This window comes from Oryzias melastigma, linkage group LG17, assembly GCF_002922805.2.
Source record: "Oryzias melastigma strain HK-1 linkage group LG17, ASM292280v2, whole genome shotgun sequence".
NCBI classification, from domain to species: domain Eukaryota; kingdom Metazoa; phylum Chordata; class Actinopteri; order Beloniformes; family Adrianichthyidae; genus Oryzias; species Oryzias melastigma.
This window is the reverse complement of record NC_050528.1, coordinates 18,054,714-18,068,999: the sequence shown is the minus strand read 5'-3', so window position 1 is coordinate 18,068,999 and position 14,286 is coordinate 18,054,714. Positions and strand designations below refer to the sequence as shown.

The 14,286-nt window shown below is 40.3% G+C and overlaps 1 protein-coding gene and 1 long non-coding RNA gene across 3 annotated transcripts in view; one reads left to right on the top strand and one right to left on the bottom strand.

Moving 5' to 3' along the window:
- Positions 1-14,286, top strand: part of LOC112147594 (protein unc-13 homolog A) — a gene marked incomplete in the record, with an annotated part of 36,955 nt that overhangs the window by 19,599 nt on the left and 3,070 nt on the right. For both annotated transcript variants that reach the window (XM_024274106.2, XM_024274105.2), the window contains 26 exon segments: positions 1-177; positions 633-860; positions 1,146-1,287; positions 2,660-2,829; positions 2,992-3,107; positions 3,205-3,368; positions 3,721-3,874; positions 4,096-4,164; positions 4,361-4,450; positions 6,035-6,169; positions 6,257-6,384; positions 6,659-6,744; positions 6,826-6,952; positions 7,036-7,132; positions 9,643-9,786; positions 9,866-9,943; positions 10,447-10,524; positions 10,598-10,686; positions 10,771-10,914; positions 11,023-11,146; positions 11,831-11,887; positions 13,373-13,453; positions 13,519-13,666; positions 13,777-13,833; positions 13,944-14,030; positions 14,112-14,268. In XM_024274106.2, the coding sequence (XP_024129874.1) occupies positions 1-177; positions 633-860; positions 1,146-1,287; positions 2,660-2,829; positions 2,992-3,107; positions 3,205-3,368; positions 3,721-3,874; positions 4,096-4,164; positions 4,361-4,450; positions 6,035-6,169; positions 6,257-6,384; positions 6,659-6,744; positions 6,826-6,952; positions 7,036-7,132; positions 9,643-9,786; positions 9,866-9,943; positions 10,447-10,524; positions 10,598-10,686; positions 10,771-10,914; positions 11,023-11,146; positions 11,831-11,887; positions 13,373-13,453; positions 13,519-13,666; positions 13,777-13,833; positions 13,944-14,030; positions 14,112-14,268 (3,127 nt within the window).
- On the bottom strand, positions 6,512-7,916 carry LOC112147610. Its single transcript, XR_002919486.2, has 3 exons — positions 7,744-7,916; positions 6,940-7,107; positions 6,512-6,842 (listed from the first exon to the last, which is right to left on the bottom strand). It is a non-coding gene; the product is annotated as an uncharacterized LOC112147610 (long non-coding RNA).

The window sequence follows — 14,286 nt, the reverse complement described above, 5'->3', positions numbered from 1 at the left end:
CCATCTCATCCACCACTCCACACAACTTTGAGGTGTGGACAGCCACTACCCCCACCTACTGCTACGAATGTGAAGGGCTGCTGTGGGGCATCGCGCGGCAAGGAATGCGCTGTTCTGAATGCGGCGTCAAGTGCCACGAAAAGTGCCAGGATCTGCTCAATGCAGACTGTCTGCAGAGTAAGGACACGTTCACAAGCCACAGATTCGACCATCTGGATTTAGGGGCTCTGTGTCCTCCACACAGAGCATTTTTAGCTCCTTTTTGCACCCTTCTGCTCAGTTGACACACCATTATTCTTGTCCTCCATCCACCCTCACACTCTCCTCCCTCCTCTTTCTAATTTATCTCCTGAGTAATGTTCTGTCGCGCTCCTGTCTGTTTTTTCTCCTCTAACCACAGCCTTTGCATCCATTTTGTTTGTTTAATTCTGCTCCACAAACACTATCTTACTCTACTGTCCTACAACAACCTAAAACACACCATTGTTTACAATGGGTCACTCATTTCTATTTCTTTACGAGAACTATTGTAGTCAAATGTGACAATCATATGCGCCAATTTACACAATAACTGCTTAATATAAATGCAATTTCAGCCACACATCTCTTACATTGTTTTTCTGAACAATTAGGAGCTGCAGAGAAAAGTTCCAAACACGGAGCAGAGGACCGAACTCAGAACATCATCATGGTACTAAAGGACCGCATGAAGATACGAGAGAGGAACAAACCAGAGATCTTTGAGCTGATCCAGGAAGTGTTTGCCCTTGACAAGACGACGCACGCCACACAGATGAAGCAGATCAAACAGAGCGTGCTTGATGGGACCTCCAAATGGTCTGCAAAAATCAGCATCACAGGTGAAATGATGGACCAATATTTATTTTTTATTGTTTTTTTTTTAAATAACCAATGTTAAGTAGTGATAGTGAGGTTTAAGAAGCTATTATTGTTAGAATAGTTCTTTTTAGAGCACAAAATAAATATTTGTCCTGTAGTTGAGTCATATAAACTGTAAACGTAAATGTTTCAAGAAAGAACATTTTCAGTCCAGTTTCCATGACTCAACTTTAAGTCAACATCACCTGGATGCCTTTTATTGACCTATAAAGATACTTGATGTAATACTTGATTGTTCTTCTCAGTGAGTTGTGCTCAAGGCCTTCAAGCTAAAGACAAAACAGGCTCCAGTGACCCTTATGTAACTGTACAAGTTGGGAAAACCAAGAAGAGGACCAAAACCATTTATGGCAACCTGAACCCTATCTGGGACGAGAACTTTCATTTGTGAGTACGACAGAAAAATTTTACTTTGTGTAATATTGTACTTTTAATCACTCGATTAAAAAAGAATGATCAGATTAATCACACTTTGTGGTTGTGGTAATTAATCACAATGTTTTACGAGGTAAATTTTATACAATATGCAGCTTTTGTACAAAAACAAGGCAGATAGAAAAAATTCTCCTATTTTTTATTGTCTGAAGTGTTCAAATTTATAAAGTATTAACCCAGCAGTGTCATTTGTTTGCAAGAAACTCACCAACAGTAAGACAAGCAGAACTCTAAAGACTGTTATGTCTGCAGACTCCAAGAAAACAAATATGCTGACAAACTGCAACAGGAAACAAACATTGTGTTTCCTCACTTTAAATGGTGTGGGTAAATACTCAATTCTGATTGGCTTCTGGGTGTGGATGCACGTCTAAAAACGAAGCATCAATCACAATGTTCGATATGTGCAGCAGGCTTCTTTAAAACAAACATTTCGTTCATGATCTGGACACACAAGCAGTAAGAGGTGCAGTCAAGATCGCTTCCAGCTCAGCGAAGCGTTGCAGCATTACAGTGACAACAGGCTGCATTGCCAATCAAATAGTCCAACCTTTGTGAAAAAGCCGTTAATAAATATTAACCCGTTCATTTTTTTTTTAAATTAATTGTGCGTGTTAACGCGTTAATGTTGACATCCCTAGTATAAAGTAACTGACACATCAGGTATTCAAGATACAGTTACAGTATTTAGCCCGTGGTGTCCACACTGGACAAGAAGGGAGGGGCTTCTCCTCATTTTTTCCTTTATTTACTAGCGAATGTCTGCCACCTGAAGAACCTTGGGGCAAAATGTTGAAGCGGTGCAAATCTTGTGAATCTTGCTCCAGACTTTTTCTTTCACAGCTCTATTCCAGTATATAAAAGACTTGGTGTCATAATTCTGCCCAGGCAAGAACCACTGTTATTAATTTCTCCTCCATGATCAGATTTCAGACGATTGGCACTTCCGTGAAGTCCGAACTGGTTTGACTTTCAATACGCTTTCAATGGCCGCACATTCTGAATGTAAAGGCCAAAAACAGTCATAGAAACTTGTATAGTTACACGTGAACGCGCCTGAAGCGCGCATTTGTGTACCTGTAAATAGAGTTTTTATTTGAAGTGGTCACTAAACATGTGTTGCAGAATGTGTACGTAGCTTTATGGAAGCTGTATATTAAAATCTTTTACAAACAATTTTAATAATGTATAGATCTGTAGAAATGTATGCAGCATATCTCCATTTTTTATCTGCTCTAGCTCTCCATCAGTTTAACTTTTGTTGTCTTCTAGTTGATATATTTCTGTGCTGTCCAACAGTTCCTGTCTTTGCTTCTTCTTCCAGTGAGTGTCACAACTCCTCTGACCGCATCAAAGTCAGAGTGTGGGACGAGGACGACGATATCAAGTCTCGCGTCAAGCAAAGGTTCAAGCGTGAGAGCGACGACTTCCTGGGTCAAACCATCATTGAAGTTCGCACTCTGAGCGGAGAAATGGACGTGTGGTACAACTTGGGTGAGTGTGGTGAGATAAGACAAAAGGGGGATTAGAGATGGATGGGAGGAGCAGTAAGTCACACAGAGATAAGGACTTGAGAACCAGATAACTGTTTTTGTTGTAGATGGAGGAGATTACATCAAAGTAAGGAGGTGTGTATCTCTTCCTTTTGTGTGACAGACAAGAGAACTGATAAGTCTGCTGTGTCAGGGGCCATCCGAATGCAAATTAGTGTGGAGATCAAAGGAGAGGAGACGGTGGCGCCTTACCACGTCCAGTACACGTGTCTTCATGAGGTCAGTGGGATGGGTCAAATTCATAAGTGTGACTTTTAGAAGTGGTTTTATTCAAATAAATGTTTTAATAATCTAGAGTTTGTCTGTTCGTGCTTAGCATTTGTTCCAGTACACCACTGAGGACCAAAACGGTGGCGTTGTGAAGATCCCTGACGCCAAAGGAGACGACGCCTGGAAGGTGTATTTTGAGGAGACCGCTCAGGAGATCGTGGATGAGTTTGCCATGAGATACGGGGTTGAGTCCATCTACCAGGCCATGACGTCAGTACCTCAAACTTTACATAGACCTTTAATAAATTCATGTTAAAGTCAACCCTGGACAATCCACAGGGTCCAATTTGGCTGCTGTTATATATTCATTTCATTAATTTTTTTTATGTTTTTCTCCTTTTATTTTTTACGTTTTTTTGGCTCCTGTTAACTGGTGCTATCCAAATGGGGAAAAAAAACAACATTAACTTTAAAAGCCCTGAAGGAAATTGTTCTTGTGTTCTCTAGAGTTAAGCTATTCAAATTTGCAAATACTCATTTTCATTTAAAAAAATCGATGTAATTTTTCATTAAAAATTGTGTAAATGTATTAAATGTTGTTGATTTTTTTTTCATCCAACAGCCACTTTGCCTGCTTGTCATCAAAGTACATGTGCCCAGGAGTGCCTGCTGTGATGAGCACCCTTCTCGCCAACATCAATGCGTACTATGCACACACTACGCAGTCGTCCAACAACGTTTCTGCCTCTGACAGATTTGCTGCATCAAACTTTGGTGTAAGTCACTAACCATTTCTAAAGAAACATTTTCATATATTTACTGAAGGATGCTTCAGCTCAAATGTTCTGCAAAAATCAAATATGTGTGTTGGTGTCTCCACAGTCTAAAGTTACAGTTTAATGGGTTCTTCTCTTTTTGGTTCATATTAGCTGAACTTTGTCACTTGAGGAATAAATCAAATGAATCCATTCTTATATTTGTATTTTCTTCTGTGCAGAAGGAGAGGTTTGTCAAACTACTGGATCAGCTGCACAACTCCCTGAGGATTGACCTGTCCATGTATCGGGTACTTACTGCTGCTTCAAATTTACAATCTGCCAAATTAGTCCCTCGAGTTCAGTTTATTATCAGCCTCCTGCTGCCAGCATCTGGCCGGGCTGTTATTCTGTGAACGGAAGTGGCCACCAGCTAGTCTTCAGTTTTGCTTAAAGTGACTTGTGAGTTTTCAAAGCAGTTTATGTTTTCTTTTTGGGTGTTTTCAGAATAACTTTCCTGCCAGCAGTCCAGAGAGATTACAAGATCTCAAGTCTACAGTTGACCTGCTAACCAGCATCACATTCTTCAGGATGAAAGTGAGAATGTCTTCCCTGCAATTCACTATAAAGGGGCCCTACCATGAGAATTTTACTTTTTGAGTTTTTAGGTGGATTATATTGTTCATTCCTAACTATGAAGAACCCCAAAGTGGTATTTTGATCCGTTCATGCATTCAAGAGTAAAAACCTGTGTTGTCTGCAGCAGCCCCTCCCATACCCATGAAAACAAGCGGTTGGAAACGTGCTGACGTGCTGATCGATGCCGACCCCTCCCTCCAGGAAAAATCTGTTCTACAAGCTCCGCCCCAGACTACAACGAAAACACACCCGTCTTCTCCGCGGAGCTGTGGCTGGGGATAACTTTCTTCCGTTATCAGGAACCGCTCTCTGACCCATTTTTCAAGGTGGTCTCGCTTCGTTTCCAATCGGACTGAACTTCGGTTTGCTCTGAGATTCCTCAGTCTGAATACGAAACGAACGTAGAGCGGAACAACTGAACCGAAATGGCCACTGTACCCGACAGTCAACTGGAGTAAACACGTTAGAAATGAGGCGATCGGTGAGCCGCGGACAAATGTAGAGGATTGATTGTCATGTTAGCCAAAAATAAATCGTTGGGCCAACTGTTTGCTTGTTAGAACGTTTATTTTAACACCACTACAAAATAGCTGCTGGTAAATGACTGAAGAAATCTTTAGTCACGTGGTTTTGTTTATAAAGTTTGGTCACGCTGAGGAGGCTTGGGGAGCCACAAAATGACTAATATTTCATAAATAATTTGTTTTTTCGTGTTCTGAAGGTAATATATGATCATATATATGGATATAGTTTACTCTGAAAGGCTTAAGAAAATCGTGGTATGGCCTCTTTATGTCTTTCAATGTAAACTATATCCATATACATGGACATATATTACATTTGGCACACTATAGAACACATAATTTATGAAATATGAGTTATTTTCTTGAGTTTTTTTCCTACCCGGAAGTAAGACACCTTGATCGCCGAGGCTCATGACGTCCTCCTAGAGCTGGCCTCACCATCCTGTCTGCGTTTTGCCCACAAAAACAAACCACATCCGGACTTTTCGCAAAGATGGATGTGCTTACCCTTTATCTGCCTTTAGTAGGCGGCAAATCTAGCAGCTGAGCACCACTAGCTAGCAACAAAACTAGCTAGCGGCTGATCTAGCAGCCGCGGCCATTGTTACAACTAACCAGTGTACACTGGTTGTAGCGATGGACAGGGCAAGCGGCAAAGCTAGCAGGTGAGCACCGCTAGCTTCACAGAGACATTGGGTGTTTGTGTTACACTGGCGGTGGTTCCGGAAGTGCAGACTTTCCTCTAAAAGGGGCTGTTCTCACCTGTCTACATCAGCTTGTGAGAACCTGCTAGTTTTATGGGTTGGGAGGAGCTGGTGCTCAGCACAAGTTTTTAAGAGGGTTACTCAGAAATGTAAGAACGGATCAAAATACCACTTGAGTGAGAAAGGAACATTATAATACACTTAAAAGTTAAAGTTTTAGCTGCTCTTGAAGCTTGACTGGACTGAATAAAGCTAATCTGCTGATTCTTAGATTCTTCAGGAAGACTCAAGTGAGATTACATTTGTGTGTTCAGGTCCAGGAGCTGCAGAGCCCCCCCAGGGCGAGTCAGGTGGTGAAGGACTGTGTCAAAGCGTGTCTCAACTCCACCTATGAGTACATTTTCAACAACTGTCATGATCTCTACAACCGGGAGTACCAGACGGATCCAGTGAGTTTTTGAGCCGCGTTTGCATAAAAGAAGTGTTAATAGATTTAAAAAATGTAACATCTCTATACTTTTTGTTTGTTTTTCCAGTCTAAAGCAGTTCCTCCAGATGAGCAAGGTCCCAGCATCAAAAACCTGGACTTCTGGTCCAAACTCATCACACTTATTGTTTCCATCATAGAGGAAGATAAAAACTCCTACACTCCCTGTCTTAATCAGTGAGTCCGCTCATAATCAATAACTGTATCTGGCAGAGGGAGTGCTCAGCATTTTAATATCACTTTCTTTTTTGTTAGCAGCAGTGTAGTGTCTTTGAATATTAAAAAAACAAAGTAAAGACTATAGAAACATATTAGAACCAGTTTTAATGAGCTAATGGGTTAGTTTCAGTATGAACAAAGGAAATCATTTTTAGTTTTCTGAGGAGAAACAGGAAAAATGCTGGTCTGCTCCTCCTAAAGCTTGACTGAAACTTCTGTGATGCTGCCCCAGGTTTCCACAAGAACTCAATGTGGGGAAGATCAGTGCAGAAGTCATGTGGAACATGTTCGCTCAGGACATGAAGTACGCCATGGAGGGTGAGTGTTCGCTCCTCCACTGTGAGATCAGACAGACTGCCGCTTGGAGCTTCTCTTACACCTGCTGTCTTTGACATTCAGAGCATGAGAAGAACCGCCTGTGTAAGAGTGCAGACTATATGAACCTGCACTTCAAGGTGAAGTGGCTCTATAATGAGTACTGCAAGGAGCTGCCGACTTTCCAGAAGCACGTACCTGAATATCCAGCGTGAGTCACGCACCTTTTCTTCTCGTGTTTTCCTCTGGCGGTGCAGAGAAGCATCATGCAGGATTTTTGTCTTTCTGCTGCAGGTGGTTTGAGCCGTTTGTCGTCATGTGGTTGGATGAGAATGAGGAAGTTTCCAGAGATTTCCTTCATGGAGCCTTGGAGAGGGATAAGAAAGATGGGGTAAATGTTACCGCATTCAAATTTGAAGACTTCTGTCATATTTTAGGTGTTATAAATGTACAGAACGCATCTTTTACACATCTCTGAGATTTTTAAATTACTAGAGACGTTTTTTAGTTCACTTTAGGCTGCACGATTTGAAGAAAACTTGGAATATTAGTTATCAATATTGCAATGAGGATATGACTTGTGATAAAAGAAAAATCGCAAAACAAAAAAATGACAAATCCTTCATTTCCATTTCAGTGCAACAGTTTTATTTAAATAAAGAAACAAATTTTAAGTTTCACTCTGGTCATCTTTTTTATCTATTTTCAAATCATTCCCAGTAGTCTTTTAATTACTATGATGTCTTTTTAGTTAAAATCAAAAAACTTGTGTAATTTTCTTGGACATATGTTCTGCAGAGTGGCACTGTTTCATTATAAATTGACCTCTGAGTTGTGGGACTGTTGTGCAGATTAAGCCCTTTTTGTCTACCTGGCAATTATTTCCCGCTAGCTTACAGCCCCCCGCATCACTAACCTAACAACAAAAATAGCAAGCAATATTGGAGCAATCCAGCCATACAGTTTTAGGCCAGATACCAGCCGAGTAAAAGAAAGACGTACGTGAATCTTGTAAGGGGTATTTTGGTGGATGACCATTTATTGGGATCTTGGAGCCAGCCAGAGAGATAGACAGGCAGAATCAAACAATTTCTGGAGACTAAACATCCAAATGGCTGCACTGGAATCAGTCAGTAAGAGGACAATCTGGCACTATGTGGTTGGAGGAACTGGGCTTAATACTGTTGTCCTGATGAGGGAAGTGTCTCCAGCTGAGAAAGGGGTGGAGCAAGAGACACACGCAGGAACAGAGGCAGGGATCCCAACAGATGTATTTGACTACAAGTGGATGCATCAGAATGGAGAGGAGCAGGGAGCTTGTGGCCTGCTGATTGTAGCACTTACATCACAGCTACAAACTTTTTTCAACAGCATTTTTGTCTGCTCTTGATTCACAACGATTTTAATAAAGAAATTCTTGGTGAGGAAAACTAGCATGTTTCCTTTGCAAAGTTTTAAACATGCACCGATACCATGTTGTACTGAAAAGTCTCCCTGAAGGTGAACCACTAGCAGGTATACAGAGATTTAAGATGGTTTTATATAATTGAATGTCATTTGGAGAAGTTTCCACCATTCCAAGGAGTCTTCCTCCTTATCTATGTCTGCGACATGCAGCTCTACAAAAATGATCCATTATCTCTCCAATCTACTTTTAGTATATTTGCAGCTGTGAAGTCTCAGGCTGATCAATAAAGCTCTAGATAACAAAAGCATGTGTGAAAAAAAGCCTAATTGTTGGACAGAGCAGATGCTAGTTGATGCACACATTCCACGCAGCATCCCACGCTGTCTCGCTCACACCTGCGTTACCGCGCAGCACCGAGGTCGATGCAGAGCAGCCCAGCACTCTCCCGGCTTGTATATCAGGGATCCTTTGGGTCCAATTACTGTCGCCTGAGGCAGCTCCTACTTTCCTGTGTCAGCAAAACAGTGGTCCCCAGGATATGTGGCGACTGTAGCACTCTACACCTGAGCTAATGACTGGGCTGCTAATGAGCACACTTTGGTTTTAACATCTGATCACTTCTGTCCTTCCCATCAAAACAACCGGTGAAGACGGAGGTGTCTTCATCCGAGTGACAGGCAGCTGGCGGAATTTCACAATTGGGTGGTGGAGCCAGTCTTACCGTATCACTGTCAATTTTTGAAAACGTCCTTTTTTCCGATTCACAAATTCAGTTTTATTTACAGTTTTATATTTATTTTTCAAATGTTTGTACTTGTACCACTTTGGTTTGGTTATGAAAAGATGTTTGTACATAGATAGCGATTTAAACTAAACAACTTTGACATTTTCTGAAAAAAAAAAATCTTTTTGCTTGAAAAAATAAAATAATGTGCCTTAAAATAAGATCAGCTGATGGATTTGATAAATTATTATTGATACATTTTCTAAAAGAAGATTTTTTTTTGAAGATCCACTCCAATAAAAGTTTTTTTTTTTTTTTACCAATTTTTAACATGTTCTTGTAGCATTTTTCTCATGCATATATATAAAGTAAATTAAAATCAAAGTCGCATTTTTAAGTATTCTTTATTCAAATTTTGGGGAATCAGGAGCAGATGAAAAAATGCAGTTTGAAAAACCTTGTAGTTTTTGTTACAAAGGGATGATGGGAAATTACTCCACACCAACAGTCCCGCCCACAACTCAGAGGTGAATTTCTAATTAACTACAACTGCTCTGCAGAAACTATGTCCTAGAAAACAACAGAGTTTTGAAGATTTTGGCTAAAAACAGCATATTTATGATTAAAAGGCCGCTGCGGATGATTTTAAAAAAGAAGATTGAAGTGGAACTTTAAATCCAGCACTTGTTTTGCATTACCACTGCTCAAATCAGAGTGCAGTTCTGTCAGCACAAGACTTATCCTGTCCTGTCTGCTTCCACCTGTGCAGTTCCAGGTCACATCAGAACACGCCTTATTCTCCTGCTCGGTGGTGGACGTCTTCTCCCAGCTCAACCAGAGCTTTGAAATCATCCGAAAGCTGGAGTGCCCCGACCCTCAGATTGTTGGAAACTACATGAAGAGATTTGCCAAGGTAACTTTTATTCTCAACAAACTGTATTTTAGAGTGTTTTTGTATCCATGCGCATCTAAACCTTCCTTCTCTCTCGTAGACCATTGGTAATGTCCTGCTGTCTTATGCGGACATCATCGCAAAGGATTTTCCAAATCATGTCAAGAAAGAGAAAGTGGTGAGTGGTTTTTTACCAGGAATGTACTCAAAGTTGTCTTGTTATTGGTAACAGAATTTTTATAAAATAACTTAAACATGAACAAAGAATTAAAAAATGACAACGAAAAGAGCAAAGAGGTCTTTGTCTGATTACCCGAAAAACTGAAACTAAAGTGTGAATTAAACCAAGAAAACAAAATCAATAAAAGCACAAATGATCACATGTTAAATAAAATTATAGGGAGTTGTGTCATTTTTACTGCAAATCATTAATGCTGTGTTTGTAGCTGCATTAATTATTCTTTACAAATTTTTATAAATATGAAAGCTGATAGTCGCACTCCATGAATTAGTACTCTTTAATTGGCTGATTCAAGTCTTTTTAAGTATAATTTTGAGGCTTTTTTGGGATTATTTACATCAAAGCTCCATTAGAATAAATAAAATCTCTGGTGATTAAAATGGAAATATGTAAAAACAGAAGTGATTGTGTTTGTGATGAGTTTTTCTTTCCTTCCTCAGCCATGCATCATCATCAATAACATCCAGCAGCTCCGAGTTCAGCTGGAGAAGATGTTTGAGGCGATGGGAGGCAAAGACGTGAGTTTTTTTTAACTATTTTACTTTCATATATCATAGTTTTGTATACTTAACGTGTCATTCTTTGTTCCAGCTCAACGTTGAGGCCAGCGACTTCCTGAAGGAACTCCAGAACAAACTCAACAGCGTCATGGACGACCTCAGCCGCATCTTTGCTGTCAGGTTTGTGCTAATTCTGCTTCAAACGTTTTTCTATTTTCTGCTCTATAATAATGCTCACTTTGCTCCTCCTGTTTGCCGTTAAAGTTTCCAACCTCAGATTGAGGATAACGTCAGGCAGATGGGAGACATCCTCGCTCAGGTGAAAGGTCAGACTGTCCCGGCAAACGGCAGCGTCGTGCAGGAGGCCGACAACGTGCTACAACCTATCATGGACTTCCTGGACAGCAAGTAAGACTCAAAATATGCAGCAGATTTTGTTTTCTGCGTTTTTGATTAATAATGTTTCTTTAAATCAATCTATTTCTTTCTGTTTTTGTGTTTTATTTTGTTTTTCAGCTTGTCATTGTTTGCAAAGATCTGTGAGAAGACGGTTCTGAAGAGAGTCCTGAAGGAACTGTGGAAACTGGTGATGAACACCATGGAAAAAACGATCGTGCTTCCGACGCTCACAGACCAGACGGTATGTTAAAATAGAGGAAAAAAACACTTCTTTTGTCCTCCTACTTCATTATTCTACACAGCCTCAGGTTAACTCGTCTGTCCTGCCATCTTCCTCCTCTTGCTCTGCCTCTCTTAGGTTATTGTAAGTATGTGTTTGTGGCCTTTGAAAGCATGAAGAAGCACAGGATGTTAACCCTTTTACACCGGAGCTCCAGTGTTTATGTTCTTTGATTCACTGTAATTTTTAAGTTTTCTCCGCTTTTCTCCTTCAAAATCTACTGGAACGACGTTGATTGTGTTAACAATTAGAAAATTACACGATGTTAAAGATTTTGTGTTTTAAGCGTCACTGGCGACGCCTCAGGTGTTAAAGAGTTAACCTCACCTCCTGTAGCCTTTCTCACGTTTCCTTCTCCGTGCACACAGTGCATCACAGCCTGATTAAAACTGCAGCTATGCGCTCCATAAGTAGCTTTGATTTCCCAGGAGCAGCTGCAATACTGAGTGAGCTATTAACTAAAATGCACAAACCTCAGTCCTGTCCTCAAACGACCCTCAAGACACAACTGGTTCACATATTCTCACTTGGATCAGCTGAACAGAACTGAAGCCCCCTTTACCTCCATCACTTCGTTGTCACCTCGCCTGCACGGCTGCGTGTTTCCTTTTACTCCTCGCTGATGAGAGTGTCTCTCTTTGACAGGGCACGCAGATGATCTTCAACGCCGCTAAAGACCTGGGTCAGCTGTCCAAGCTCAAGGTGATGACGACTTCTGACACATGAAAACGTTTGACAAGGGGTGTCAAATAATCGCGATTAACTAATTACAGATGCGTTATTTCTTTTTTTGAATCAAGTTAATCTAATTTTGGCGTCGGATGGTTACTTCTGTGTTATACACACCTGGAGCAGCATTTTATCCTACTCATACCATGGTCATCTAGGAAAAATATAAATAATAGGTAAACTATTAGAACTTTAGTCCTGTTATATTTTTAGCAGAGTGTTAAAAACGTGTGTCATGTTGTCATGGTAACAGCTTCAGCACAATGGGCGTGCACAAACCGCTTTCCGCTTCAGCTCCTTTTTGAGAAAGGTGATCGCCATCAGAAGTTAAAAAAAGCTTCGAAGAGGATAAGCATGTATTGAAGACTCTAAAACTACATTTTTAAAACTTTAAAACCGTAATTTTAACATAATTATGAACTAGATGTATACCATTTCGTGTGATAACGCTAGTGTGAATGCAGGAAGATGAATTTGGCCGTTAAAGATGCTGAAGCTGATAGCTAAAACCGCTGAAGCTGACAGCTGAAATCACTGAAAGCTAATAGCCAGCTAAAATATTAGCTAAATGGGTTAGCCAAAACAGCTAGGATGTAGCTGAAAAAAGCTGAACTTCATAATATCCTACAAACTGAAAAACAGCCTAAATTAGCCAAAAACAGCTAGGTTGGAGCTGAAATATTAACTGAATTCCAAAATAGTCCAGAAAGTTAGCAGAATGCCAATTTTTAAAACTTTAAAGCCATAACTTTTTAACATAATTATGAATAATAAAAAAGAAGGAATATTATTCCTAAATAAATCAACTTAAACCTTAAATACCTTTCAATATTTTACTCTCCATAAAAATATATTTTGTCAAAATTATGCAAGTTAGAAATAAGCACAAGATAACATCAGGTCATTAATAACAATAAACAAAAATTATCTGGAGGGCCGGATATAATTACCAGGAGGGCCGGATCCGGCCCCTGGGCCTTGAAACGTGTTTTTGAGGTAAAGTTAACCTCTGAGCTCTTGTTTTTATCCAGATGATGAAGCAAAAGTTTATTTTTTAAATTATGTCCAGTCTATATAGTTAAATTCCTCCACGCTGTTTGTTGATGTGGTAAATTACAGCACTCTGGACCTTTTTTGTTATTTGTTCAAGTTTTTAAAAAAAATCCCCCCTCTGTGGTGTCAAAGTAAAGGTTGGAAGTCTTTTCTAATAAAATTATGTAATAAAGCCACTTTTTTAGTTTTATTTTGATCTTTTACTTCGCCACAATGTCAAAACCTTAAGTAAAATACCTCAAAATTAAGCTTTTAACAGCATTTATTTGGTTAAAAAATTGCTATTAAAATCAGTTAGCTAATTATAGTTCATGATTAATTAATCCCACAAAAATATTAATCGCATGAGAGCACTACATTTGACATATAAGTTTGTAACGTGTGGTTTCTGACTTACGCCCACAGGAGCACATGGGCCGAGAGGAGGCCAAAGCTCTTACTCCTAAACAGTGTGCAGTCATCGAGCTCGCACTGGATACTATTAAGGTAGGAGGCGGTCAGAACCAGGATCCAGATCCTTGTGCGGTCAGTAATGCTCATCCTTTGTGCAGCAATACTTCCACGCGGGTGGAGTTGGCCTGAAGAAGACCTTCTTGGAGAAAAGTCCAGACCTGCAGTCTCTGCGCTACGCCCTGTCTCTGTACACGCAGGCCACCGACAAACTCATCAGGAAGTTTGTCCTCTCGCAGCACGTTCAGGGTACGACCTCACTCTGCTTTGATTATTTCTCATCCGTTTGCTGGATTAAGTGTTACAGCTGCAGAAAACAGATTTGTTTCAACCCTTAATTCAAATGTTCTCATCTTTAGTCCATGGAGGGAAAGGGATCAGGTACTCTGCAAATGAAGACACCCCACCAGAGAAAGGTACATGTCCCACACCGCTTTGACAAGACCTTTGTGTCCTAGAATGTCTCAAATGAATAAAACATTCTTCATTGTTAATAAAGAGCCTCTAACACTGAGTGTCTTCACAGCATCTGGAGTGGACTCTGTGGGCGAGGTGGTCATGAATGTGGACATTTTACCCCAACCAAACGGAGAGCACAAGATCAGTGTGAAAGGTAGCGGCGCTGACTGCAGTCTGCTGCTTCCTGCTTTTTTTATTCTTTCTTCTTCTTCATTCTTGTTTTTGTTTCACCCAGTCGTGGCTGCTAATGACCTGAAATGGAAAGCACAGGGCTTCAGGCCTTTTGTGGAGGTCTACATCATCGGTCCTCACCTCAGCGACAAAAAGAGGAAATTTGCCACCAAGTCCAAGAACAACAGTTGGTCTCCAAAGTTCAACGAAAGCTTCCAATAGTTAGTATCCAGTGTTTT